Below are 27,119 nucleotides of genomic sequence, written 5' to 3' on the forward strand. Positions count from 1 at the left end.
TTTAAATTTGTTCTCACACTCATCAAGTCAACTGATTTACTTGAATTATTAGAGGCTGTTATTTAAGGGTTAGAAATCCAGAAATATTATGGTAGTTATTGGATACCTTTTGCTTTTTACATGCTCTTAAGTACTTTATTTTATTGAGTAAGATGATATTCAATCAGTAGTATCAATAGTATCATTTATAATTCTGACTGTGTGTACAAAAGATTGATAATGAAGGTATACAAAACATAGTATATGTTACAGTATAAAAATTTTAATGATCAGTTTAGGTGATGAGATTGGAACTCAGCCAGAGTAACTGAGCCCATAGTAATAGAGTTAATGAATTAAAAAAGATATTATTTTTGTACTTAAATATATATATACTGCATAGTTCCAAATAATCGTACATGTGTAATTATTATCAGGTGCTTTTCCACCCTGTATGATACATATTTGGGACCGTACAATTATCAAAATTTGGCCTACAATCTTAACCAACATTTTTACTTGGCAAATTTGCGAGTATTGTCCATGTTAGTCATTGCGAGTCAAGCAAGTGCATGCTAGGCCATCTAATTATAGCACTCTGTGACCTGTCATAAAAAAGCATATAGGCTTTGACCTAATTGAAACTTAAAGTAGAAGTATTTCCAGTGAATGTAAGGAAAAATTGGCAGGTTACCAGTTCATAACCAGCCAGTGTACTTAAATGGTTGATAATATTAACATTACAAAATGTTTATTTTATTATTAGTGAAGATTAAATTTTAGTCAAAAATTCTCTAAATGAACTTGTTTAAAGGCAAGTGTCACTTCCATTTCCTTTTCTACTTTTTGCAATTAAATGTGGTAGTATCAATACTGCTACTGCCATTATTGTAAGTAGGAGAACATAACAATAATGCAAATGAAATATGGAGAAAAAAACCCTTCATTTTCTACCCTGTACTATTATTTGGAACTGTATAGTAATGTTAAAAGATAAAAATCAGAACTTATAGGAAGGAGTTGATACTTCGTGTATTGTTAGTCAGTGTTTGTATATACTATTTAGTATAAGTGAAGTATAGTCAGATTGTCATATAGTGTTATCCAGACAGAACTTCTAAATTTTAATATGCTATCAGTTTACTTGAAGTTAGTAAATGAAACAAAAGACTGGAAGTATTAAAGAATCAAAAACAACAACGGTGTTTGGTAGAATATAACTTAAATCATAGGTTAACACTTTCAAAAATGTAGATTAACATTATATAACATACTAATAAAAGTACCTGACAATGGTAGACTTAAAAAGTATTGCTACAAATAGGGTATGGACCATTCTCATCCACCAGTTTATATCATTTGTCCATTGCAAAGTTATCCATGCTATTTTTGGCATTAAAATATCACTTTTATTATTTGGTTTACATATTTTGTTATCGACTTGCAACTCAGTTAAATCCTTGTGGCAACACTGACACTGTAATATTGAAATCTTTGCCAGCTTGAAGTATTTGTCCAGTTATTTATTGGTTTGAAAAGTATCGTTTGGATGATTCCCCTGAATTCCTCTACCAAATTTCATCAAAGTATATTTAATCATTTCTTCATAACAGTTTGTGTCACTAGGAAAACAGACAACTTGTATTTATAGATAGAGCTTACATTAAATGAAACTGTTGTAAAGTATACAAAAACAACACAAAAAGTGAATTTTACCTGTAAAGCCAGTCATTTAAAATATTATACTGAAGTGTTGTGTGAAGTTTAAGAATAAATTTTTTAGATGTTCCCACTGAAAACATTTGCTGCATCCTTCTACAGAGATATCTGATGAAAGAGTAGAAGGAGAGAAACATCTTCATGGAAGTGAAACATTTACCCCTAGGTGAGTTTTAATAAACCTTGGCTGGACTGGGGCATATCTGGATAAGTAATCAGAATAATAGATAAACTGTATGTATATATATAATGTTTTCTTTCTTTAACTGTTGTTGATTTTCAGTAAATATAGGTGTAGTGACTTGCAAAAATATTTACCCTTTGTAAAGTTTCCACATTTTGTTGCCATCTTATCTCACAATCATGAACCTTTCAAATGGGACTTTATACAATGGGACAGTCTACTCCAAATTGAGAAAGCTAAAAAATGATGCTGATGTTGTACAAGTTAGATTTTCAAAGAAAATTAAAATCTTCTCAACTGCATCAGTATTCAACCCCTTTGCTGTGGTGAAACTCAGTTCAGGTGCAAAAGATTAGTTGGAAAAGTCATAAAATTAGTGTAATGGCCCTTGTGTGTAATCAGACTGGTTTAATTTTGTATCATAGTAAATTCTTTTGTCATAGCCACAACTTGCATAGTGACATGACAAACCAACCATGAAGACCAAGTGCTTCCAAACAAGTTGGGAATAAAGTGATAGATAAGCACAGATCTGGAGAAGGCTACAAGACTATTTCAGATTGCTTATTGTCCCTTTGAGTAGGGTGAAGTCTATCATCAAGTGGAATTTGTTTCATACCATCCAGGCACTATTCAGATTAGGCCACCCTTCCAAAATAAACAGCCAGGCAAGCAGGAATCTGGTTAGGGATGTTACCATGAAGCCAACAGTGACTTTGAAAGATTTGCAAACATCTTTGTTTAAATTAAGAGTCAGTGTTCATACATTGACAATATCCTGGTCCTAACACAAAGCTGACCTGTTTGGGTGAGTTGGGAAAAAAGCAGTCATTACTGAAAAACAGCTATCTTAAATCTCTTATGGAGTTTGTGACAAAACATATAAATGATACTGAAGACATGTGGCAGAGGGTTTTATGGTCTGAAGAGACAAAATTAGAACTCTTTGGTTTAAATTAAAAGCATTACATCTGGTGGGAGCCCTAAACAGCACATCATCCAGTCAACACCATCCACATTGTTTAGCACGGTGATGGCAGAATCATGCTGTGTGGATGATACTCATCAGCAGGAACTGGGAAGCTTGTCAAGATTGAGGGATAGTACAAAGTACAGGGAAAATCTGTTTGAGCCAGCCAAGAATCTAAAATCGAGTCAAAAACTCTCATTTCAGCAGGACAGTGACTGGAAGCACAAGGCCACACTGAAGTGGTTTGAAAAGGAAGCAAATGAATTGAAGCAGAAAATTTACATTGAGACTTAAAGATTGCAGTACATCAATGAACCCCAACAAACTTGTTAGAATTGGGACAATTTTTTGAGCAAACATTACACCATCCCATTGTGCAAAGCTGGTAGAGACTTGTCCAAAAAGGCTTGCAGCAGTAATTGCTGCCAAAAGTGTTTCCACAAAGTACTGACTTGGGGGGCTTGAATACTCAAGGAATTAACAACTTTCAGTGCATACATTTTCTTTGCAGGTCTTGCTGACATTCTGCTTCCTTCACAGATAAAAGTGTTAAGTTTGGTCATTAAAGTTTTTAATAAAAATAAGTTCATTAAAAAATTGTATGTATTATTTGTATTTCATCAAAATGTGACATTATTAGTAGGGGATGATTACTTCTGCAAGGCACTGGATGTATTAGTTATGAATGCACTTTTTATATTAGTGTATAAAATCCAGTTCTATAATCAACATTAAAAGTTAGTGCTTGAATTTTTGTATCAGTTTTCTTTGTCTTTTGACTGAAGTTGTGTAGGTGTTATATATACACCTAAAGTGTGCAAAGAAGCAAGAAAAGGAATTTTATTTTCTCAGTGTTAGCTCTATAATAGCATATTTTATCTGCAGGGTTTTTTTTGACAAGATTATTTTTGTTAAATGTATTAATATATTAAAAATGTGTATAATGTAGCACAAAGTATGCATCAGAAGATGAAAGTTCTAGTATTACATCTGGATCGGCAGGACAGCTTTTAAGTAGTGGGTTTGGTACCACTCCTCAACATCTACACAGCAGTGAGGTCCCAGTTTCTCCTCCTAATATTTTTGATGTGGAACCCATGCTTCAGGAACTGCAAGCACGACGTGAAGAATGCCAGCATCTTTCAGATGAAATTGAATCTTTAAAGGTATTTTGTTGATATGTATACATTTGATTTGAAATATTATTAGTAATATTTGAGAACATTTTGTACTTTTTTTTATAGGTTGTATAATCCTAATTTTTTTTCACAAGTGGTTTAGAGGGGGATGAAAGAACAAACAACTGTTATGAACCATATGTAAGTACCTTTTGAAAGCAATTAAATACCAAACTTTCAATCTTGAAAATATTTATGTAGTTACTAACAACAATAATTATTTAAGTCCAATTGATTGTTACTTTTTTCATGGTTTCTCAGAGTAATTAATGCAGTTAAATCTTTCTAAACAGGTTCATTCATTTTGATCCATCTTTTAACCATTAGCTAACCATGAAAATATCCATACTATAACTTCTAATGAAGTATATTTATCATCATGAAATTTGGCAAACATTTAGGTAAACATTACAAGTTTTTTTATATACACATAAATTCAGATTTTTTGATTGAGTGTATTAACTAAAGATTTGCTCATGAGTAAATGGGGTTAGAGTTTTGACAAGCCTGAGTGCAAGTTGATTTTCATATTAAGATTAAAGGTATTTTTTTAGTCTTTCAATTTTCATATTTCATTTGCATAACCCTTAAGATATTCTAAACAAATATCTTGTATTTTTTCAATAAAGTTCTATATTTTGTTTTGTTATTTTCTTTACTTTTACCTTATGCACGCTTACCTTGTAACCATCACAAAAGAAAAAATACTAAACAAGTTAGATTATGTTTTTCCTTTTTAGAATGACTGCAGATTATAACATAAAATTAAAATGTTTATATTAAATACCTTAATTTTACATTTCTTTTTGCTTAATGTTACTGTTTTGTCATTCTTTGAACTGTATCCATCTAATAACACAGGTCTCAAATTTATCCTTCATAAAAGTTGTTTTGATTTTAATAATGGATTTTCTATAATTTAGATATGCAGATTTTGAAGTAATATTTATTTTTTTCTATCGCTCAAGGACTTTATACAAATCTGTAATAAAAAATTTACTTAGATCAAATTATAATTATTTCATTTACTACAGTGTTTGTTATATTTAGGTTCTAGAACAATTTATAAGATTCATGCTGAAATTTTTCTATAGAACCCTAGAACTGGTGGTTGATAACATTGTACACAAAAAATCTAACCAGATTTCACTTAAAATGATTCCTTTATGTAAAATTACATATAATGTTTTGTCAAAGATTTGTACATGATGAAATGAAATGAATATCATTTTTGGATTTCGTGTACAGGAAATAATACAGAATATGTAAACATTTCAAGACAATAAAACCATCGTGGACCTATGTAATCTCACAATACAAGCTGTAAATCACTTGACACATGCAACACGAGCTACCCTGTTGAATGTTGTAATGCACAACCAACTTCTGGGCATACATTGTAAAGAAATATTTTATTGTTGTTTTTCATTATGCTATCTAATATGACCTAATTATTTTCCAATTTTAACCTTTTAGTTATAACAATAAATTAATTGTATATATAAGAAAAAAACAAATTTAGTACTTACATGTGGTCTCTTGATTCTTTGCTGTAGGCCCATTGAAGAAATTTAAACCTACTTTTTAGTAGTGATGGTACTAATACATTAAATATTTTTTATTTATTGAAGTAATTCACTTAAGAACACAAAATAATATGTACAAAGCAAGCAATGTCCTATAACTATTATAATTCGTGTGACTTTCTGACAGAAGCCTAAGTGCCATAAAGTAATTTCATTAGCTGTTCTAACTGAACTTGGCAGGAACAACTTTTAGTCTGTAAATGAAATAACTGAAACTCTGTTCTGAGAATGCTGTAGCATTATACATTATTCTGTAAATTGAATGTCTTTCTATTGGTTATAAGTGAAGGAATGGAAGATGTTAAAGAGAATTATTGGTGGTTTATGAAATACTTGATGTGACAGGTGCATGTGTGGTAAATATATTTGACAGTCTAATTTGTCTTCACAAACAAGGATGATTGAATGCTATAAAAGTTCAAATTAGGCTCTGCCTTAGTAATATCTATATACTGTATACATACAATAATTTGTCAACACACATGAGATTCAAACTTTTATTTCCACTGGAAGTGTATTAGTGAGATTAGCTGAATTTTCAACACCGTTTATCACGCAGTTAGAAAACCAGAAAAATTGTTATAGTTGTGGGACATTATTTCCTTTTTGCATGTTATTCTATGTTCTTTAGTGCATTATTAAATAGAAATTATTTAATGCAGTATCACAATTAGTATGGAAGGTGGGGTTAAGTTTCATCTACAGTCATGAGCAGAAAAAAAAGGGCAAGTTTCTTATTTCTTGTTTTACTTTATTTTTTATTAGGAAAGTAACTAAAATGTAAACACTGAAAATACTTCTGGTTAGATAAAATAATAATGAGTTACACTCGCATGTTGTCTGTGCATTATGTAACGTAAACAGCATGTTAACCATGAGATTTTCAATTTATATGGTGTGAATAGTAGATACACAGTTCAAAGTACAATAAACTGTTTAGTACAAATAAATGTATACTGTTACAAGTTTTAAGCTACTGAGGATGAACAATTTTGGTTTTCTGTTACAATTTGTGGTCATTTCAGAAAGTAGGGAAGATTATAATTATTTTCCTGATTTTTTAAATTTTTTATGTCAGTTACAAGTAGATCTATAAGCTTCTGCAGTTAGCCATATTATGCAAAGTCAAGCCATAAATTTTTTTTTCTTGCCACCAATTTAATTGCATTTTTTAAAACTTACTAACCTATATTTTCTACCAGGAATTAATTACGGCTGTATAGTATAAAGGTGTGTGTAATCTGTATTTTTGTTGAAGCTTAGGCCTATGTAAAACATTAAAAAGAATAGCATCATTATAGCACAGCAATCTTTGCCATACTGAATGAAATATTCTTAACACAGCACTGAAACTGCTTCTCTGGACCATCACCATTATTGTAGGTTAGGTCACCTAGCTCATGTCATCACAAAACAGATACTTCCATATGTTTACAAAGTGACGTGAACGTTTTCTGCAATATGAATCAATGCAATATAATGCATGCATGCTGGATGACTGTTAAATCTGTTGACGTTATGGGCTTATTTTTTACTTGGAGACTGCTGTCAATATTATTCAGTAGGCTAGCAGTGGGTATTGCCAGTAGAAATTGTAAGAGGTACATCAGTAAAAATCATCTTTCACAAGAGGAAATATATGAAATACAGAACCTCTTTATTTTGAAGCAACTTCAAGGAAAATTGCTTTGAAGGTTCAAATCAAAAATTGTTATTTTGGATATTTGTATGTGAAGGCAAAGACTAACAAGATATCTGGGAGCTTATGTGGTGGTTCAGCAAATGTAGTGGGTCTGAAACACCCCATTCTTATCAATGATGAAAAGTTGTGTTTCAGGTAAGTCTGTCTTATAATAATGATAATAATAATAAATTAGACCATACAATATATATTAGGCTAGTATGTTAAACTGTATATATTTAGATCAGTTTTAATTTGGTGAATTTAACCTGCGACCTAATTTATGGCCAGATGTTGGATTGTAAATTTGTAATAGCCCTTATTGGCTTAAGTGGAGTTCTCAAAATAGCTGTAGTTACCAAGTAAAAAATTACTAAGTGCACCACTACATCTAGAGCCCAGAGTTCTAACTTAGAACAACACCTTCAGCTGCAACATGCTACTACTGCAGGTGTGCAGTCCTGTGTAATAGTAATTTACTATGAATGTATACTTAAATATAGGCTTATATGTTAATGGGGACTATAGGCCTAAAGATTTAAATTGTATTGCATATCTCATGAAAGCTCTTTATAGTTGTAATCAAATCCTTATATCATCAAAATTAATTTTCTTAGAGCAATATGAGCTTCTTGCATATAGTAAAATAAATAATAATATATAGGGTAAGATTTATTTTTTAAACAGCACAAACCATAAAGAATAAAAAATATATTTCAGCTGCAGTAATTTTTACACTGTATTAATATGTAGGGTTTAAGCTGTTATTAGATATTTTGGACATGAGCTGTTGTTGAACTTGAGCTATTTTGCAAGGTTGAAAGGGTATATCTTGTCTCAGTAGCATGCTTACTTTTAATTTATGCAACATGTGATACTTGTTTTTAATTAGAGTTTTGAAAATTAAATATCAGTTGGCCTACATTTTGTTATCTAAACTTTGCTTCTTTTTTTTTGGAAGGTGCCTCAAGGGCTTGTTAATGTTCATGATCCTTGTTTTCAGGAGTTCACTTCAGGCTTGCATTTGACACTATGAATCCTGCCAACTCTGAATGTGAAATCAACAGAGACTATATTATCCGGATAGTACTGGATCTGTTGCCTTTTAGTTTTGTGGAGTATGATTGTTTGAGATATTTCTTTGATAAGAACATGCCAAATATGAAAGTGCAAATCTCTGTCACATTGAAAACAACAGCACTGATGGGCATTTATGAAGCTGTGAAATGAAAACTTGTTACTGATTTGGAAACAATAAAACATATCTGTGTTATATTTGATGGTCAGACAGATTGCTATAAAATAAATTCATACATTGGATCAAGAATGTCATATATAACCAAGGACTGGGTTAGCTGAACAGCTATAATGTCTTGTAAGGTGTTGTGTCAACACGCAAGTCAAGGTATTGCAGACCATATTACTTATTAACTCAACAGTCTCTTTCTTTGCTGCAATGTTGAATTGTTTTCAACACATGATGGTACTTATAATGTATAGAAAGCAAGTACTTTCTTAAGATATTAACAATTCATCACTGTGTGGCACATGCTTTGCATTTGTTATTGATGGTAGATTCACTGAATTAAATAGAAGTAATTCAGGAAATCAGACATTCACTGCAAGAAAATGTTTAACAATTTGCACTTTAAAGGACACATAATCCAGGAGGAAACAGAAATTACCAAGGACAGAGAAACTATAGATAAGTTAATTTAACAGATTTCACACATTCAGAAGAGGGTGACACTATCTAACACTAGATGGAAATTCAGATGATAACACTAGTACTGGGGAAAGTGACACACAGGAAATGGAGAGAGCTTCAGCTCATAAATCTTTGAGAAACCCAGATGTAACATGCTTGAACAGCTGTTTTACCAGGATTTGCATCATATTTGATCTCTTCACAGAAGTAAATGAAGCTTTGAAATGCAGTGGCCACAGAGAACTTGTTGTGACAGGAACTGACAAAGATTTCTTTAAAGACTTGTACAACAACTTTAAACCCTTCAAGTTTACTGAATTTTATCAGTGGTTATCACTATTGTAAGAAAAAAAGAAATTCAGAATTTAGAAACAAGTGAAAACAAAAATGACCATTCAGCCATCATGAAAGTGAACAATAAATATTTTAAAGAATTGGGCAAAATAATTCCTATTACAAAAGCAGTATGGGTCACAGCTTTACTTGATCCTCCAGTGGAAGTTGAGGACATAGGCCTAACAGATAAACCCAAAATCAAGATGTTATATGTGAGGGCAATCCTCTTTTGAAAAAATAAACCAGTTTGAGTCTGAAAATGAAACTGGAAACTCCAGTAGCACTAGTAGTGCAGGCTGTGAAGCTAACATCATTGCAGAGTCTTCAGACACAGGAGGGGATTTTGTGAGGTTGATATAATTACTGGAGTTTTGGAGTATAGTATAAGTAATGTTTGCATACATAACTAAGCAATGTGAGCAGTTTCAATTAAAGTACAATACTGTAAGTAGGTTTGCTAACCATGCATATTTTATGTTATATGTGTTTGTGAATTAATAATATCAACTTTTTTCTGTCTTTTGTTGGGTGATTTAATAAGTATCATGAGGAAAGTTATGCAAGCAGCCACAGTTTTATTAAAGTCAAAATTTAAGTTGTAAAGTTAGGAGGACAATTTCAGTTAAGTTTCTCATAATTTAGAATACAACTAGCTTACAGGTGCAGTTAAGATGTTGATGAAATCAACTGACTTCATATAGAATTAGGGTAAAGAAAATAAGACATGAAATATGAAGTTTTTTCTAAAAAAAGCATTTATTTATTTGAAAATTTTCAGCGGAAGAAAAGTATTATTAGACTTAATGATGAAAATTACTTTGCACTCATAAAAGGAAACAACATGTAGAATAAATTGTAAATAATTTTTACTTGAAGTGCTTGTTTTTTTGTTTTTTTTTAGTTTATTAAATTCTTCCTATGGAGCCCTTGAAAATCTCACTAGTCTTCTTTCAAAAAAAAGTTCAGTCTGGGACCCTAGATTGAAAACCCAATTTATAATGAGTAATTTCTGTTAAATTAAGAACATTGGGGAGGGGTGATGAAATAGATAGAGGATGAGCAGTACAATGCAATCAAATTTAATAATTCCCATATTAGGAAAGATTGAGGATTTATTTAAGTATTTTCTTTTAAAATTAAGAAATTAAAACTTGTATTGAAAGTTAATTTATTTACTGTGTTGTGACACCAAGTGTTTTCACATGCATTAATAATTAAGTGGTTTAATTACATTTTGAATGTAACTCTGTAGAAGATCATGACATGCACGTTGGCCTATCTGTATTGAGAGGATGAATCTGATAGTATAAAAAAAAATTCCCAGTATGTTTTGCTAAATTATTTGAAACATCATGACATGACTTGTGCTTAAATTTCTTTACTTTTCACCCTTTAACATACTTGTAAAAAGATTAAAAAGTGCACACATTATAACATTTTACATAGCTACCTTCAAAATTTAATTAAACAGCTTTATTATCAATATGTATGAATAAAGCTGACATCAAAACATAGTTATTAAATCAAGTTTTATTGTTATATAAATTTTTAGTTTCACATTTTATAAAGAAATAATTTTAAAAACATTTTTTATCTCCCTTCAAATGAAAATTATGACATTTGGTTTTTAGGTATTCCCTTTTCTCTAATTTAATTGATAACTCTCCAAAAGAGTTCTGAATTTAGTGTATATTACTTATTTTAATGTAGATATTACTCAAAAAAGTGTAATTTTGATAGCCTTCAATTTTATTTGTTAATAGAGCTATAAACAAGATCAGACCCACTTGCTACATCCATTGGTCATATTCTCTTTCCATAACATTTTGTATTTTATATCTGACCAAAAGATTTATAATATTAGATTGTTTTCTGTCCTTCAGTTTGAAATTGTTTTTCAGGAGAATCTCAGTGACGTGTTTAGCTTAATTTTTAAAGGCTTTTATTACATAGTTAGAAAGAAGAAAGAAAAAAAAAAGATAGCTATAGGACATTGTTTACTCTTTACACATTATTTTTCTGTGTTCTTAGATGTATTGTTTGATAGAATAAATTGTTTAGTGCAATATTACCATTAGTGCAAAAAAAGGGGGAGGGTCGGCATAAGTTTCATGAACAGTAAAGGAAAAAGACCCTGGTTAGTACTATACATTTTTTTTCTTTTACTTGTGTTTTCATTATCTGTTATTAAAAAGCGATGAAAATGTAAAAATAAAAACTTGTTAGGCTAGATTAATTAAAATTCTTCAAGGTATATTTGTGAGCAGCTCGTATGTTATTCATTCAATGTGACATCTTGAGCTGCATGTTTACTGAGTGACTTACAGCTTTTATGGTGGGATTATTAATTGTGTATGATACAAAGTTAATAAAACAGTAAAATTAAGCATAAATAGATGTGTACTATTATGAGCTTTAAGCTACTTAGAATAAACTGTTGTGGTTTCCGTGACATTTTGAGGTCATTCTAAAAAGAGAAAAGGGCAATTTAAATTTATTTTGTATTTTTGTTATCATGGTTACAAGGTCAGTCAATTTGGTTAACTTCTTTTTTAGAGTTGCAGTGTAGAAAATAATTTATGAAATATAAAGTGTTAAGAAGGAAAACATTTAATATTTATTTAGAAAGTTTTTAAAGATTGTGCAAATGAAAAATTTCAAAGAAAGTATGAAAATTACTTTGCACCAGAGAAGTGAACATTTGATATCATATATATTTTTGGACAAATATTTAGTAAAAGTAATTAAACTCTTTTTGTATATAAAATTCTTGTAATGTTTACTGAAAACTTGCCAAACTTTGTGAAGAGACATTAAATTCTTTAAGAGTTATTGTATTTATACCGTCATGATTACACATTGGTTATGAGGTTGTGTGTGATACATGAGCTCATTGTGAAAGGGTTAAATGTGTTTTGTATTCATAGGAAATTTAGATCGAAATACTTTTATATGAACATGTAAATAAATGCTATTATTACATTTGTGATTACAGAGAAAGATATTTTAAAATTATGTTCATCAGATCTTTCTCCGCACACTACCCCTTTGTGCATGTAGGGATGTAACTGCAATGCAATTACTTGCATGTAAATTCCTTGTTATGAATTAATCAGTTCTATTCCATTAGGTTCAACTTCAACAAGAGTGTTCCTTCTTTACTCAAGCTCTGTTGGAGGAACGTTATCGTTATGAGGTGTGTATTCTTTGTGTGTTTTCTTGTTCCTTAACAGTGTAGAAGAAAGAGTTGTTGACTTATTACAGAAAATGGATTGTTATGATTGACTTTAATCGGAGACTATGCAGTACATATTGCTGGTCCTCAAATTTCTTGGTTGTATGCATGGTTGGACATGTAATTTTGACATGTTTGTTCCATTATAACTTTTTTCACCACCATAGCTGTTTAGAAATTCAATTATGCTTAAATATATTGAGCTATAATTTCTCCAAGATATTAACATGGATACATTTCTCACCAAAATTTAATTTTTAATTTTTAGTGAAGTTTTACAAAGGGTAAATAATTTATGGATATTTTAAGAAATTGAGAAACGTTTCAATAATTTTAAACTTATGTCATTGAGTATGGGCACATAATGTTAATACTCAAGAAGTTAAGCAGTAATTCATTTCTTTCTTTCTTGGAGCATTTTGAAATTGCGCTGTATATATAGCCAACCTTTTGGTAGTTCACAGGAAAAGTTACCAGTGTCCTTCCATGAATCATTCTTTTCAAGAAAAACTTTGTTACAAATGAAACCTGCGACAAAATTATTATTACTCAGAAAAATTGACTTATTAAAAACAAAGGAAACTTACATAGGTAGCAAATTAAAAAGAAAGACAGAGGTAACAGTTTTGGATTTTAATTTTTTCTACCTTTTTGAAGTAGGTATTAAATAGTGTAGCTAGAAATTGTCAAAATTAGTATTTTATTTTTTAATGTGCTTAAATAAACTGTTTGTTTCTATAGCGCCTGGAAGAACAAATGAATGATCTCATTGAACTCCATCAGAATGAGATTGAGAACTTAAAACAGGGTATCAGTGACATGGAAGAAAAAGTTCAGTACCAGAGTGAGGAACGATTACGTGATGTCCATGAAGTACTGGAAAGCTGTCAAACAAGAGTGAGTTTTCATTTGTATTCTTTTTATATCAGAAAGATGTCACCTGAAATTAGAAAGACAAACTTGTGTTATTTTGAATTGGTATGAATTTCATGATTGTATAACCTCGCTTTCATACGGTATCTTTAAAGTAATTACAGTACTTTACCAAATTTATATTACCATTGCAGAAGACATTTTTCTGTTAACATGCATTGTATTGTTTAACTTGAGAGGGAGAAATAAAGCTAACCATCTGAAGACAGTAACAATTGTATAAAATTAATTTTTTTTGTTTTAGATTTCTAGAATGGAGCACCAACAACACCAACATTTTCAACAGCTGGTAAATCTTGATTCACTGGATAATTCCAATGCTCGAGCCATGGTGCTAAAGCTGATCAATGTTCTTTTAACTGTGCTTCAAGTTGTGCTGCTGCTTGTGGCAACATTGGGCAACATCCTTATGCCTTTTCTTAAAACCAGGTGAGCTCTTTATTATAAGCTTTGTTTGTACTGCATAATGTCTTAAATTATTTTGCATGAATAATAGAGAAAATTGATAAATGCATCATTAAGACTGAAAACTATAGTTTTGTAGTGAAATAAATTATAAATTTTGTACTATAAAGTAATGTTAAATAGCTTTAAGGATATTATTTAAGAAAACAGAACATCTTATCAAAATTTCATAAAACTGCAAAATTTTTGTCTGTGATAATGAAGAAAAAGAAAACTACTCTGTCCTCGTTAATTTTCCAATATTTAGTTAGGCTCACTGTCTCATACAGTAGTAACAAGTAGTTCAGTAGTTTTTATCAATTAAGTAATACTTTTTAAAAACCTACTTGGAGTGTTGAAATAATGGTATTGTTTATTATATTTTCAAAGACAGATTCTGTATTCAATAATTTAATTTACTGTTACAATACTAATGCAACTTCGAATTTTGTTTTCAATATGGAAACTGTACTTTTATTTGAAAGGCATTTTTGCCTCAAATTCAGTACTTTTTATGATAATTCTATCTTGATCTATTCTTGATGAACATTCTTACAGTATTTGTCATATTATTAATGTCATAAAAGAGCTTTCAAAACTAACAGCTTTGAAATAAACAATTTTATTTTCAGATTTCGTATACTCACAACTATCCTTCTTATTTTTGTGGCTGCTATGATTGTAAGAGGATGGAAAGATATAATAAACTGGGTACAACAACGTTTAGTAACCTAGCCACCAATGTTTTAAATTAGTGAAGTGTGATGCAGTTTCCTTAACAATAGAAAAAAGTTCTATCATTTGTAGTAATAGCTTTGGAAAAGATCTGTCCAAAACCTTCCAGTTGCTTCCATTGCTATGATTAAAATCAGGAGAAGCCAATGTGGAAATAAGTTTGTTTGTGAGGGAGTACATCATGCTATCTCACTGGAACTTTGTGATCATCACAACTGAAGCCTTTCAAAACTTTTATTTATTTAAGTTAAATTGATGAGGAGTGTAAGAACTTCACTATTGCTGTTTGTTTGAAAATACAGCAAGAATGACTTCAGTGGATAAGCTGTGAAAGCAGAACACTACATTAGAAAATTTGAGTCCATATATCATTAGTTAACCTATTTTTATGTTTGATTAGGTGATGGCTTCTTTTTTTGCCTCGTACACATTATAATCTTTCTGCACAGTACTATTATGATATAACTGATGCAGAAACAAATTTACTTGAATTGTGTTAATATTTCTTTAATTAAAATTACTGGTTGATGTAATATGAGGAAGAGGAATAAATAACAATGTTTTACTTGCTCCTTTCTGAGGTAAAATGTGGTAAAATGATGCAGATATGCTGTATAAATCTCTTCACTGGTGTTTGTTTCTTGTTACCTTTTTTGCAAACTTTAAAAAAAACAACTAATCCTTCACATCTAATTGAGATGGGATTCTTTGCAGACTTTAGAAAATTATTAATACACTGAAGGTGACTTATTTAGGATAATGTTTATTTGTTTTATCAAAAGTTAAGTGTATGTATGTGTAAGGTTTTGGTAATTTATAATTACATGATTTATGTGCCTAGATATTTTAGTCTTATGTTAATACACATTGTTACTTAAGAACCATTAAAATTTCTCTTTACTCTTGTTTAGTTAATAGATATTAAGATATGTACTTGTATTGAGTAAAATAAATTGATCAAAATCTGAAACCAAATGATTTAAAAATTACTACAAGGTTTATTCACAAGTGTATTTTTTTTTAGTGTATGCCCTAAGTGCAGTTTCCAGTAATGCTTTTTTTTTATGTCTTCTGTGAATAACCATTTTACATATATTAATATGCTTATGGAGAACATACTGTTAATTGGTGATATAATCCAAGGGGAACATGTAAAAAAAGATTAAAAAAAGGTTTTTGTTACTAATGTTTTCTTGGATCTCTTCAAAAATAAAAAGATGAAAAACTGAGAATTTTTAAAGTCATTGTGTAATTTGGATTATGAAAAATAAAGTGATAAAGATTGGATAGTTTTCTAGCTTGGCAGCAGATAGTTCTTCTAGAAGTAAACAACTCTAATGCTAGATTTAGTTCTTGTTATTTTTTATGACTGGATACCAAACATTTTGCTATACAGCTTCTACAGGAGCATTCCACTGAAATGCAAACTGCAACTAACAGTATATAGTTTCAGTTGATTTATATAAGAAATGCTAATGTGTTCTATATTATGCATTTCTACAATGTGCATTTGGTATTATATGTAGTGAATCTTATTCTTAACAATTAATACTGGTAGAAAACTGATTGTTTTATGACAGAACTTCAGTTGTTCAGTAAAGGGTTTGAACTAGAGATAAGTCTGAATTGACAAGGTCAGTTGATTCAGACTGGACTGTGAGAAGTTAGATCACAAAACAGTGTTTATGTGAACAATAAAAATACTCTTCATTATATTATATTTACATAACCTTTAGAACCTCTGAAGTAGATGTTTGAAGGTTCTTTCTGTATACTTGTGTATTGTATCTGATATTTCCTCTAACAAACACTTAAAAACACTGACATCAAATTAATTATACCATTTTCATTAGATCTCTGTACTTGTGGTAGGCACAGTTTCATACTCACCTGTTTTTTTAGTGTTAAAGAAGATTGTATCACTCAAAAAATTATTCACATAAAGGGGACTTTTTATTTTCATTAGAAAACTTTGATGACTAAATTGAAGAATTTAAATGTTCATCGGTATACGTTCATCATCCACATATAATATCAAGTGCATATTATAGAAGTACATACTATAGTATTATTTAGATTTTGTTTTACATAAACAAGTTACAGTTTGTATTTTAATTTAAGAACTTGTAAAGTAATACTGAGTGTTCAGTTACATAAAAAACAACTAAATTTACTGCTGTAAAGTTGTTTATTTCTAGAATCAATGCCTATTATTACTATATTATGTACTGCAGAACTAAAACCAATAGTTTTTGTATTTTGAGATTTGATAGTTTTCTATTTAATTTTATGGAATATTTTAAAAGCAACCTAATTATAGGATTAAGTAAACTAAGTGGGAATTTTTGGAAATTATATAAAAAGCATTTTTGAAGTTTTTTAGCTTGTTCTAATTCTTTGGCCTGGCATGTTTTGATGGTTAGGGTGTTTGACCTTTCAATCTGCAGGTTTATTTGAGCCTGTGTAACTTGGGTACGTTGCTATAGAATAGAACATATTGATGTTTATAGAGTTTTGTTATAGACTTCAGAATTCAAAGTTGAGTGTAGCATTTTATAAAGAGTATGGTTGGATAATGCATTTGTTGCTGTGATTGTCAAGGAATGAATGAGGTTATTGGAAAAAAAAAAAAGATTAAATTGTCAACTTATTGTTAAGGCGGCTTCCAGAGTTCTTTCTGTTAATACAGTTTATCTAGAAGACATTGTTAGAAAGAAATTTTATAACTAATGAACACAGATATTTCATTAGAACATTGTTTTTTTGAAAGCTAATAATTTTTTGGCAAGAATATAACTGACATTTCAGTGGTTTTTATCTAAGCTACATATTATTATCATTTAAGTTAACTGCTACTAGAAATTCAAGTAATTCAGTAATGGAAAAGCTGAGAGATGAATATTTGATAACTGTTTTCATTACATGGTTACCAAAAGAGACTCAAAACTATATCTTAAACAAATAATGAGAAGATAAACTATGATTTTGAGAAATTTAACATCTGTGTTTTAATTTTAGCAAGAAGGTTTGAGAGTTTAACAGTAACAAAAAGGTACACAAATAAAAAAAATAATACACGAGTTGTTTTAATCTTACATAATGTTCCAATTTAGATGAGTACCAAAGTTGTATGTGATGTCTGTGATATTACAATGTTAAGTATAAACATGTGTTTATGTATATGATGGTAGTAAATAGAAGATAAACTTTTTTTTTAGTTGTCTGTGATTTAATTATCATTGTAAACTTGTAATATTTTATCTTGTTAGCAATTTTTGGTAAAGGATTTGAGTTTAATGAAATAGTTTAGTAATTGCTTTCAAATGATGATTTTGCTCACTTAAGGTTGTATCAGAATACTATGTTTTTTTCATTTTTAGATAAACTTACATACCCATTACATCGTAATGGACATACCTTGTCTTTTTACACTTACTTTTATGTAAGTAGGATACTCTGTTTTGGCAATTGATCACTAAGAATCTTAACTTTCTATATAGATTGATAATAAATAAACATAAATCTTGTGGTATTTTACAGGAAACTACTTCATGTAAATGAAAGAATTGATATTTAACATATACCTTAGTCATAAGAAGCACATAATTATTTTATGAGTTGAAGGGAGAATACGTATTTTGCTAAGGGTGTATAAAGTACTATTTGTTATGTCCTTAACTGAAAGAGAAGATATTTAACAAAAATTTATTGCTAGCAAAATTCATTGTATGAGGGTCCTAGCTTTTTTTAATTGAAATGTGGCATACTTAATGTTTTAAGTTTTTGCCATAGAAACTTACCATGTTTTAACTTACCAAGCTGAGTAACTTCACTTTATTCTTGTGAAACGTTGTTTGAATTTTTATTATTGACAACTCTTCAAGTTGGACAACTATTTCTGTTTAATGTAGAAATGGATTTTGTTTATGAAATTAGTTTTGGGAATCCTGAACTTTACTTTCTTATTTTAAGCCCATCTAATTCAAGTAATTGATTAAAGGTATTTCAGTTGTTTAAGAAGTATTAATTCTTTTTTTAATGCATAAAGACTTCTGCAGTTGTTTAAGTATATTAGATGTTATGCTGAATTTCACGATTCTCAGTATGGTTAGATTCTTAATACACACAGTTTCAGCTTTCTAAACAGTCCTGTTTATTTAATGTCAAATGTATATGTTAACAGTGGGCAGCTATTAAAAGCACATAACACTCATTGTTTTTAGAATGTTCTTTTAAATTGGAATTTTGAAAAATATTTTGTAACAAGCAACAAATGTCATTTATGTAAATAGGCTTTCTAACTTGCATTTGACAGTGTATGATGTTTACACAACGAATCAACCATTACTTACAGTAATGAAAAGCACAGAAAATAAAAAAAAATTGATTAGCTCTGTTATTTTCTAACAAATGAATATTTGTTTATTTTAACATTTTAAAACATTCAAAATCTAAGAACACTGTTTTAGTGAGTGAATACTGTTTACCAGCCTATGTGGTTAATGATTAATCTTTTTTTGTTTTATTAATTAGCATCTGTTTTATCTACAGTATTGTTTGTGGTGATGGAAAAACCATAAAAATCCTAGCCTTTCAGTATTATTTAACTTTATTGTTATGTAATATTTTTTGTTATTATTTGTATGATAAATACATTTGCTTGGTAGTACATGGTTACAGTGCTAGTGTGGTACATGTAACTTAATTTTTGCCTGTTCTCTAAATGAAAATCATTATTTCTTTTACGTATGGAAAGAATTACTAAAGTATTAATTTTATCTGGAATGATTTGTGAAACCCAGTTATTTTAATATTAACTGAATACACAGTGTATCTTAGGACTATTACATTATTTCTAATAATTAACAACATTGTGATTGAAACATTTTGTTATTAATGAAAGAATGTGTCACTGATTGTGTGATTTTTATAGTAATTGTGCATCAATGAAACAAATTCTGATAGTGTTTTATTCACATTTATGTTTAAGATACTTGGCTAGGAAATGTTGAAATATAGTTTCTTACACAGGTAAATGCTGTATGTAAGTTATAGCATTATGTATTGCTTTAAATTTTGGATGAGATTAGTAGAAACAGCTGTTTGTTTCCTTCAATTAGTTATTTTACTTTTTTATTCTTTTAGGACCATAGATTTTTATATTGTTATTTTATTAACTGGATGTATATAATGATATTTAAGTTAAATTTAGTGTTACTAGAAAGACATATTACAAACAAACAGATGTATTGTTTGTAAAGTAACTGATCTTCCAAACTTTTTATGTGACATTTTTTCCTAAAAGAAAGATGCATGTACAACTTCATATTTTTGTGTGTCTCTAACCATTTTGCAGTTTTTTTAGGGCAAAACAAGAAAGCACACTAAGAACTAAATACAAACTTTATGTACATGCTTGTCCACTAAATGTTCAGTGTTTAGGAGAAAAATGTTTCAGTAGTTCTGCCTTTGTCAGTATTGACAGATACATAGAATAAGATGTTGTTATAGGTTGAAGTACATGTATCAAATTCACATGTATGTTTTGGGAAATAAAAGCAAATGACTGGAAAACGTTTTTTTAGATATTAATAATCTTGGTGTTAGATAGTGGAAGTCTTTCTTTTTTTTATGAAGGTGACATTTTTTTTATATTAGCATTATCCAATTTTTAAAAAAATAATTTCTTTCAATGGACTTAACCTAGGTTTTGGAATTAAGAAAAGTAAAGTTAAGACAGTTTGATGTAGTTTTAAAATAATCATGATATACAATTGAATGATATATGAAAATTTAAACATTTGAATTTTGATATATTCATTTTCACTATAGTTATTTTAGATTGATTTAGAAAGTAACATTTGTTTTGTACTTTAGGTAGAAAAACCCTATAAGAATATAGTGGAAGTCAATTTATATATTAATATTTCATTATTCTCTTTTAAGTTGGATATTATTGCAATTTAAAAAAGATCTCTATAAAATGTTGTAGGACTTGATTTGAGTATGAGATAAAATTAGTAAACTATGTATGACAGAAAGTGTAAATAATTGAAAACAGTAGAGTTAACTGTGTCGTATAACTTTGTAAATATATTAGTATTGAAAAAGTAACTTGCATAATTTTGTAAATATAGCAGTATTAAAAAGAGAACTATGATCATAGTGACATTGAAGAAGTAAGTCTCTTGCTTATGTGTAAAATAGAAATATTGAATTTGCGTGTTTATGTGTAAATGTATTATAAATAACTTATATGCTTTTCTGTAAATATAGCAGTACTTGAAGGACTAACTTAAAAAGCAGTTTTTAATTTTATTATCTGTTGTTAACATAAGTCACATATTTATGATTTCAAGTTGAAGTGAACACCTAAAGTTGGATCATTTCTAACTCGATAACACTTCACTGTTCTTTATCTGGTATTTTAGAACATACTTTTTCCTCATTAATGTCATTCCACCAATCGCAGGAACTTACTAAAATAACCCATTTTAAGTGAACTGTTGTGGGCCTGGTTATTTTTTATTAATTAATATTATATTGTATGCATTTGTGTTGTTACGTTCAATTAATTTTGATTCGGATTTGGTTCACTTTCACCCAAAGTCATTGGTTTTCATTGAAAGAATTTGTATTCACTTGACTGTATTGTAACTTATCGTACTCATGTCATAGTAAAAAAAAATAAATCAATAAATAATTTACTGGATCACACGATTGGATAGTTTTATGGTACAAATATTTATGTTTACACATACGAACACACGCACGTAAACAAACATAATAGAGTATTTTGTTGAATTTTCGCGGTAGAGCATTCATTAAGGTTGCAAGTTCTCTAACCAGAGACTTTCATTTTAAAGTAAGCAAAACAAATTGTTTGCTTTCGAAAGAGATTGAATTGTTACTGTGATGACATGTTTAGCTTTTAACAAAAAAAAAATTGTCTTTTTGTTTTTTCTGCAATTTCGTCCGTATCAAACAGCAATTGTATAAAATGTAATTGTTATAATTTTCCAAAACTATTGCACAATGTGCCCCACGAAAATTTTTCTTCAGTATACATGATTGTAATGTTTTAGTGGAAACATTAAGCAAAATTATTTATTGCTCGATATATAAAAGAGGAAGGGGAATTTAAAGTCCTAACTTTGTTTTTCAGCTCTGAGTTTCTATGGTATTTGGTACGAACGATAGAATGTCAACTTATTATAGTTCGTGAGATATTCACCAGGTTTATATGTAATTCTACGGTACTTTAACTTTGAGCTTTCATTAATACAATATGTAAAACATTTGTGCTAAACGTGTGGTTTTGTTTGATTAAAACATAACTCAATGACTACACATGATTTCTTTTTTAAGCCATTAATGAATTTTAATGATTTATTTTTTTAAATATCACTTTTTATTGTTATCTATAAATAAACGTACTCTTAACGCAAATTGAGTTTGTTTGTTATTAGTAAGTCCCATGCATTCCAATGAAGACTTTTAGCTGGAGATTCCAAAGTTTTAATAAGTAAAGATTAGTTGTTTAAAATTACTAAAGGTGTATAATCAATTTTCAGTTCTTGTTGGATATTTTTTCTGAATATAAAAAAGTGGTTTTCGTCGTCTTACCTTTGAATAATTTAAGAATTGTTTGTGACAACGATTTGTAATCCTTCAGGTTAGGAGCTGAAATATATATTCACGCTAAGCCTAAAAATGTTACAATTGTTAAAGGTTTTTCTTTCATGTTGACATAAGAAGGGTGACTTTGAAGAAGAAAGGGTGCAGCGCTATTTCAGTACTGCAGAATATGAGATAAGACGGTGTTCTGTTATTAAAAATAATATCTTTGAAAAGCACTTACGTTCATTAAAAAGCCAGGAAATTGGCATTTCGCAATAGCTCATGTTAAAAAGAAAAAGAGTTCTGAAATGGTATCTATGTGTAGCAGATGGCGCTACACTATTAATACTTTTTTTTCTCTTATCACTATTTCGATAAAGTTGTATTTCTGTTAACACTGACGAGAAATGCGTATTTTTTAACTTTTCCTTAAGTGCTATTAGTATATTTCATTGGTAGAAGGAAAGATAGCCTTGAGTTGGATACTATTCAGTTTATGTTACAAAAAGACTAAAAAGAAGAGAGTTCTGAAATGGTATCTATGTGTAGCAGGTGGCGCCACACTATTAATACTTTTTTTTCTTTTATCACTATTTCGATAAAGTTGTATGTCTGTTAACACTGACGAGAAATGCGTATTTTTTAACTTTTCCTTAAGTGCTATTAGTATATTTCATTGGTGGAAGGAAAGATAGCCTTGAGTTGGATACTATTCAGTTTATGTTACAAGAAGACAGTTTACAATATCGCATCTGAGGGAAGATATAAGAGAAAGCGGCACTTTAGGCTCACACATGATGTGAAGACAATAAACATGAATTAACCTAACAGGTTGCACTTTTACTCTATTTTTTTCTCTTTCGGTTGTTGTTTTATAACAAACAAATTATAATAATTTTTGCTAGTAATATGTTTCACAAGATAAGTGAAAAGGAGTTTGGATAGGATCGTAAAGTACAACAGACATATATCTGTGTCCTGATTGTTAAGAGGAAGCTCTTTTAAAACTGTACCATACGAAAAACATCACAAACTTTCACGTAACAAACACAGTAGTCCTAAAATGTATCTCCCATACAAGTAGAAATGTACAGCGTCAGTAAAGTATAAAGAAACACGTTTGGCGTAATATGATCAAATTATGGAATAAAAACATGATCAAGTATGCGTATTATTACTGTGAAAGTACCAGTTTATTTCGATACTTTTGGGGGGGAGTGTTCGTTTTTGAAAAGTATCATGTCTAATCAAATAAACTGCTAAGTTAGATGGCTAATAGGAGCAACGATAGCCTCTTTCCAGTGAGTGGGCTAGACATAATATTGAGAGGGTACATTCTACATTTTATGCACACACATACTGTAGTGTTTAGTAAGTGAACCGTCTTGAAAAGTAAACATTTTTCGTTCGGACAGCAGGGGAGGATAAGGCACACTATTGAGGCAAATCTCCACCCTTACCACTTTCCCTGTTGTCCAGCTTCATCTTCTCTAACTCTACATTTATCATGTTACAATGGTGGTGATTTTAGTTGAGCCTTTAATGCTTTGATGTTCCCATCTGAGGGCTTGTAACTGTAAACAACAACTGGATTTCGATATTCGTAGTGGACAGAGCACAGATGGTCCATTGTGTAGTTTTATGTTTAAAAATATGTTCACAAGTTGAATTAAAATATTTGAAAAAGCCTGATGATAAGGACATTTGACTTGTAATCGGCGGATTTGGATCTCGTCGCTGAATATGTTTTCAGCCGTAGAAGTGTTATAATCGGCCAGTCAATCCCACTATTTGATTATAGTAACCTAAGGGTTAGTGGTGTTGACTAGCTGCATTCCTTCAAGTAAATCTTTTTAAAATGAGAAACAGTGAACGGTAGCCCTCGAGTACATTTGGGCGACATTCCACAAACAACAATTTAATTATGGATTTTAAAACTCTTCAAATACCGTTGAATTACCTAAGTTAATTAAGCCTTTTCATGAATATTAAATAAGGTATTTTTTGTACATAATTGTAAATATATTTTTCTCATTGTTAGTTTGTAACAAACTAAGTAAAGATAATAGATATGCATTTTCTTGACACATTTTAAGAACATTCAAATAAGATTGGCTTGCACTATTTTTCGTTTCAATAGTTGCCCAGTCTCAGCATGGTATATACGCCATGTGATACAGAGAGACTTGTTCGATTATAATGTTAAAGTTAGAACTTCTAAAGAGTGTATAATAATATCTCGGCCACTATATTTTCTACATTCATTAGCGAGAGACATAGTGGTGGTTGGCTAAGAAAGGCGGCCGAGATCATGAAACCGATAATGGGCAATGCAAGAGCAGTGAATGCTACATTATTGTCTTTGAGGACCCCTATAGTTTTAAAATAAGCAGTGTGAAGAATACATTTGTGGCAACGACATTAATGCACATTATTAAAATTATTTTTTCTGATAAATAAGGACCTAGTTTTTGCATAAAAAATTCTCACACCTTTAGTTCATCTCTAGTCATTTGTGCTGTCCGAATAATACAAGCATAATACAGAGCTTCTTATGATTTTTATCCAGACTTATATTCATAGTATCAAAGAAGGTAAACAACACTCCTAATTTCACATAAGATGCTTCCAGTTGCTAACAACTCATGATTGTGTGTTTTAGTTACCAATGAAATTGTGTTTTCCTCTTTCTATGTGAGATAAAAAGTTGTTTTAGGAATAGGTTTTGGTTGTCATATCGTTTTTGTGAAGTTTTTCGCATGAGACAGTTTCAAAGAGCCCAGTCTTGATAAATGTTAAAGACTGGGACACACATACCTTTTGTATTTTACAAGCCTATTCAATTACCTTTTCACCTCTTTTGTCACTAGTAGCTGGCGGTCGTAGATCATTCTTATGGCAGAATGCTTTCGTTTGCCACTTTGGAGAAATTGTGACGATAGACAACTTTTAACGGCTGATCAAGGAAAGCCTCTAATCGTCTAAAAATGCCATTTATTCACTGTATTGTGACACATAAATAAGCTGAGTATTTTACAAGCAGCGATTAAGCATATCGGACTACATACGATACTTTTATTTAAGAAATATCTGCTGTTTTTATTCACTAACAAGCAGATTTGCTATAGGTAAAGATAATATTCTGGAGATTATCATGTAAGTATTGTAGATGTTTAATATGAGAGTACATTTACGACTTGTCTCAATTCAAGGAAGTTAATCATACTTTAGAAGAAGCAGACACTTTTAAGGGTTATCAAATAAGTGAAAATCGTAGATCAGAAAAAAATTTAATGTGTTTGGTGTATTATTTTCAGTATGATAAATTTTACAGACTGCAGGGTTTCGAAAGTCTGTTCGTCTCAAGGCCCACAAAATTACCTGGCATGAAATGCAATTAATGATTTATTAGTTTTAAAAACATCGCGATTGTCTCGACGCACAGCTGCGAGTCTCGTGACCCACCGAGTAAAAATCACCTTCTAAAGTATACTTTATATATTATACCTTTTATTTGATTTATTTTTTAATCATCTGAAGTGATGTAACTTCACTTTGGATCAATAATCTTGTGTGTATTTAGAAATGTGTTTGAATGTTCCTTAATATTGAGTAGCTAGAAGTTAGGGCACACTTCCCACATATAAGTAAGTTTACTAGCGCAGATTAACAGGTATAACTATATGTGTTTTTAATCCCCTTACCCAGAATTTCTTATTTCACTATGAATGTAACCCAAATAGATAGAGGTGAATTATGCTATTTAAATATGACAAAGGTTTTGTTGTTTGTTTGTTGTTAAGTATAAAGGTATACAATGTGTATAGTCTGGGTATCGAACCCGAATTTTGGTGTTTTCAGCTTTCAAACTTATCGCTGAACCATATGTGAACTAAACTAAAGGAGCGACATATTTGATTTGTTTTTAACAGTGTTTCAACATGTTATTTTTAATTTAAATTTATGCTCATCTTTTAATTTTTTATTTTATTTTCGTTAAGACTTGTTTATTTGAAAATAAGAAAATTGCTTATCAATATATATTTGTTTTTTAAATTATATTTGCGTTTGTTAAACTCTTTTGGCAGTTACGAGGTTCATGTAATTGCTGAGCAAACATTCAACTAATTAGTGTTGTGTTTTCTGGGTAATCGTATGACATTCTAAATCGTTCGATATAAAACAAAAACCGTTCTCTTTCTCTTATTTTTTTGCAAGAACTTTACTACAATATGATCTTCTTTTATTTCATGGATAATATTTGTCTCGCTAAAAGCTATCTGTTTGTGTTTTGTTTTTCTGTGCTTGCACTGAGACTATATTTTAATAAGGCACTGCCGTAATTAATTCATTTTAAAGTTCAATTATTTTTCGCAAAATGCTGCTTGTGATATAAATACTTGAAAAAATAAAATAGAACAAAAACTATCTGAAGCTTCTGTTCATTTATTTTAGTATTCTTTAGTTATATTACTGAGTGTCCCCTTCAGGAACTGACCATTCTACTAGAAAGGTTTTCGGAATATTTTTCAAACTATTTATTCCTATACATCTGTTAGATATGCACGAACATCCCAATGACAGCGTTGTATGTTTGCGGCCTTACAACGCTAGGAACTAGGTTTCAATACATTTGGTTGGCAGAGCACAGATAGCCTATGCTTTAGCTATATGCTTAATTACAAATAAAAGATGTACTCAACTGTATCAAATTAAGTTCAATGCTAGCGTTATAATTTAGATAGTTTATTTAATGCATGTGTCATATTTAGTTACTTTTATACACGATATTTTAAGGTAAGTTTGTTTAC

The 27,119-nt window shown here is 30.0% G+C and overlaps 1 protein-coding gene across 6 annotated transcripts in view; it reads left to right on the plus strand.

The window, feature by feature from the left end:
• LOC143249643 (transmembrane and coiled-coil domains protein 2-like) overlaps positions 1 to 26,737 on the plus strand; it is a 37,915-nt gene extending 11,178 nt beyond the window's left edge. For 5 of the 6 annotated variants that reach the window (XM_076499883.1, XM_076499885.1, XM_076499881.1 and 2 more), the window contains exons 7-12: positions 1,801 to 1,864; positions 3,802 to 4,018; positions 12,472 to 12,537; positions 13,318 to 13,473; positions 13,754 to 13,938; positions 14,586 to 26,737. In XM_076499883.1, the coding sequence (XP_076355998.1) occupies positions 1,801 to 1,864; positions 3,802 to 4,018; positions 12,472 to 12,537; positions 13,318 to 13,473; positions 13,754 to 13,938; positions 14,586 to 14,688 (791 nt within the window). In that variant the 3' untranslated portion in view covers positions 14,689 to 26,737. Of the gene's footprint in view, positions 1 to 1,800; positions 1,865 to 3,801; positions 4,019 to 7,352; positions 7,454 to 12,471; positions 12,538 to 13,317; positions 13,474 to 13,753; positions 13,939 to 14,585 lie in introns of all 6 variants that reach the window. The other variant, XR_013027882.1, reaches the window with a different exon arrangement.
• The last annotated feature ends 382 nt before the right edge of the window (positions 26,738 to 27,119 follow it).

This window comes from Tachypleus tridentatus, chromosome 4 (genome assembly GCF_004210375.1).
Source record: "Tachypleus tridentatus isolate NWPU-2018 chromosome 4, ASM421037v1, whole genome shotgun sequence".
Lineage (NCBI taxonomy): Eukaryota > Metazoa > Arthropoda > Merostomata > Xiphosura > Limulidae > Tachypleus > Tachypleus tridentatus.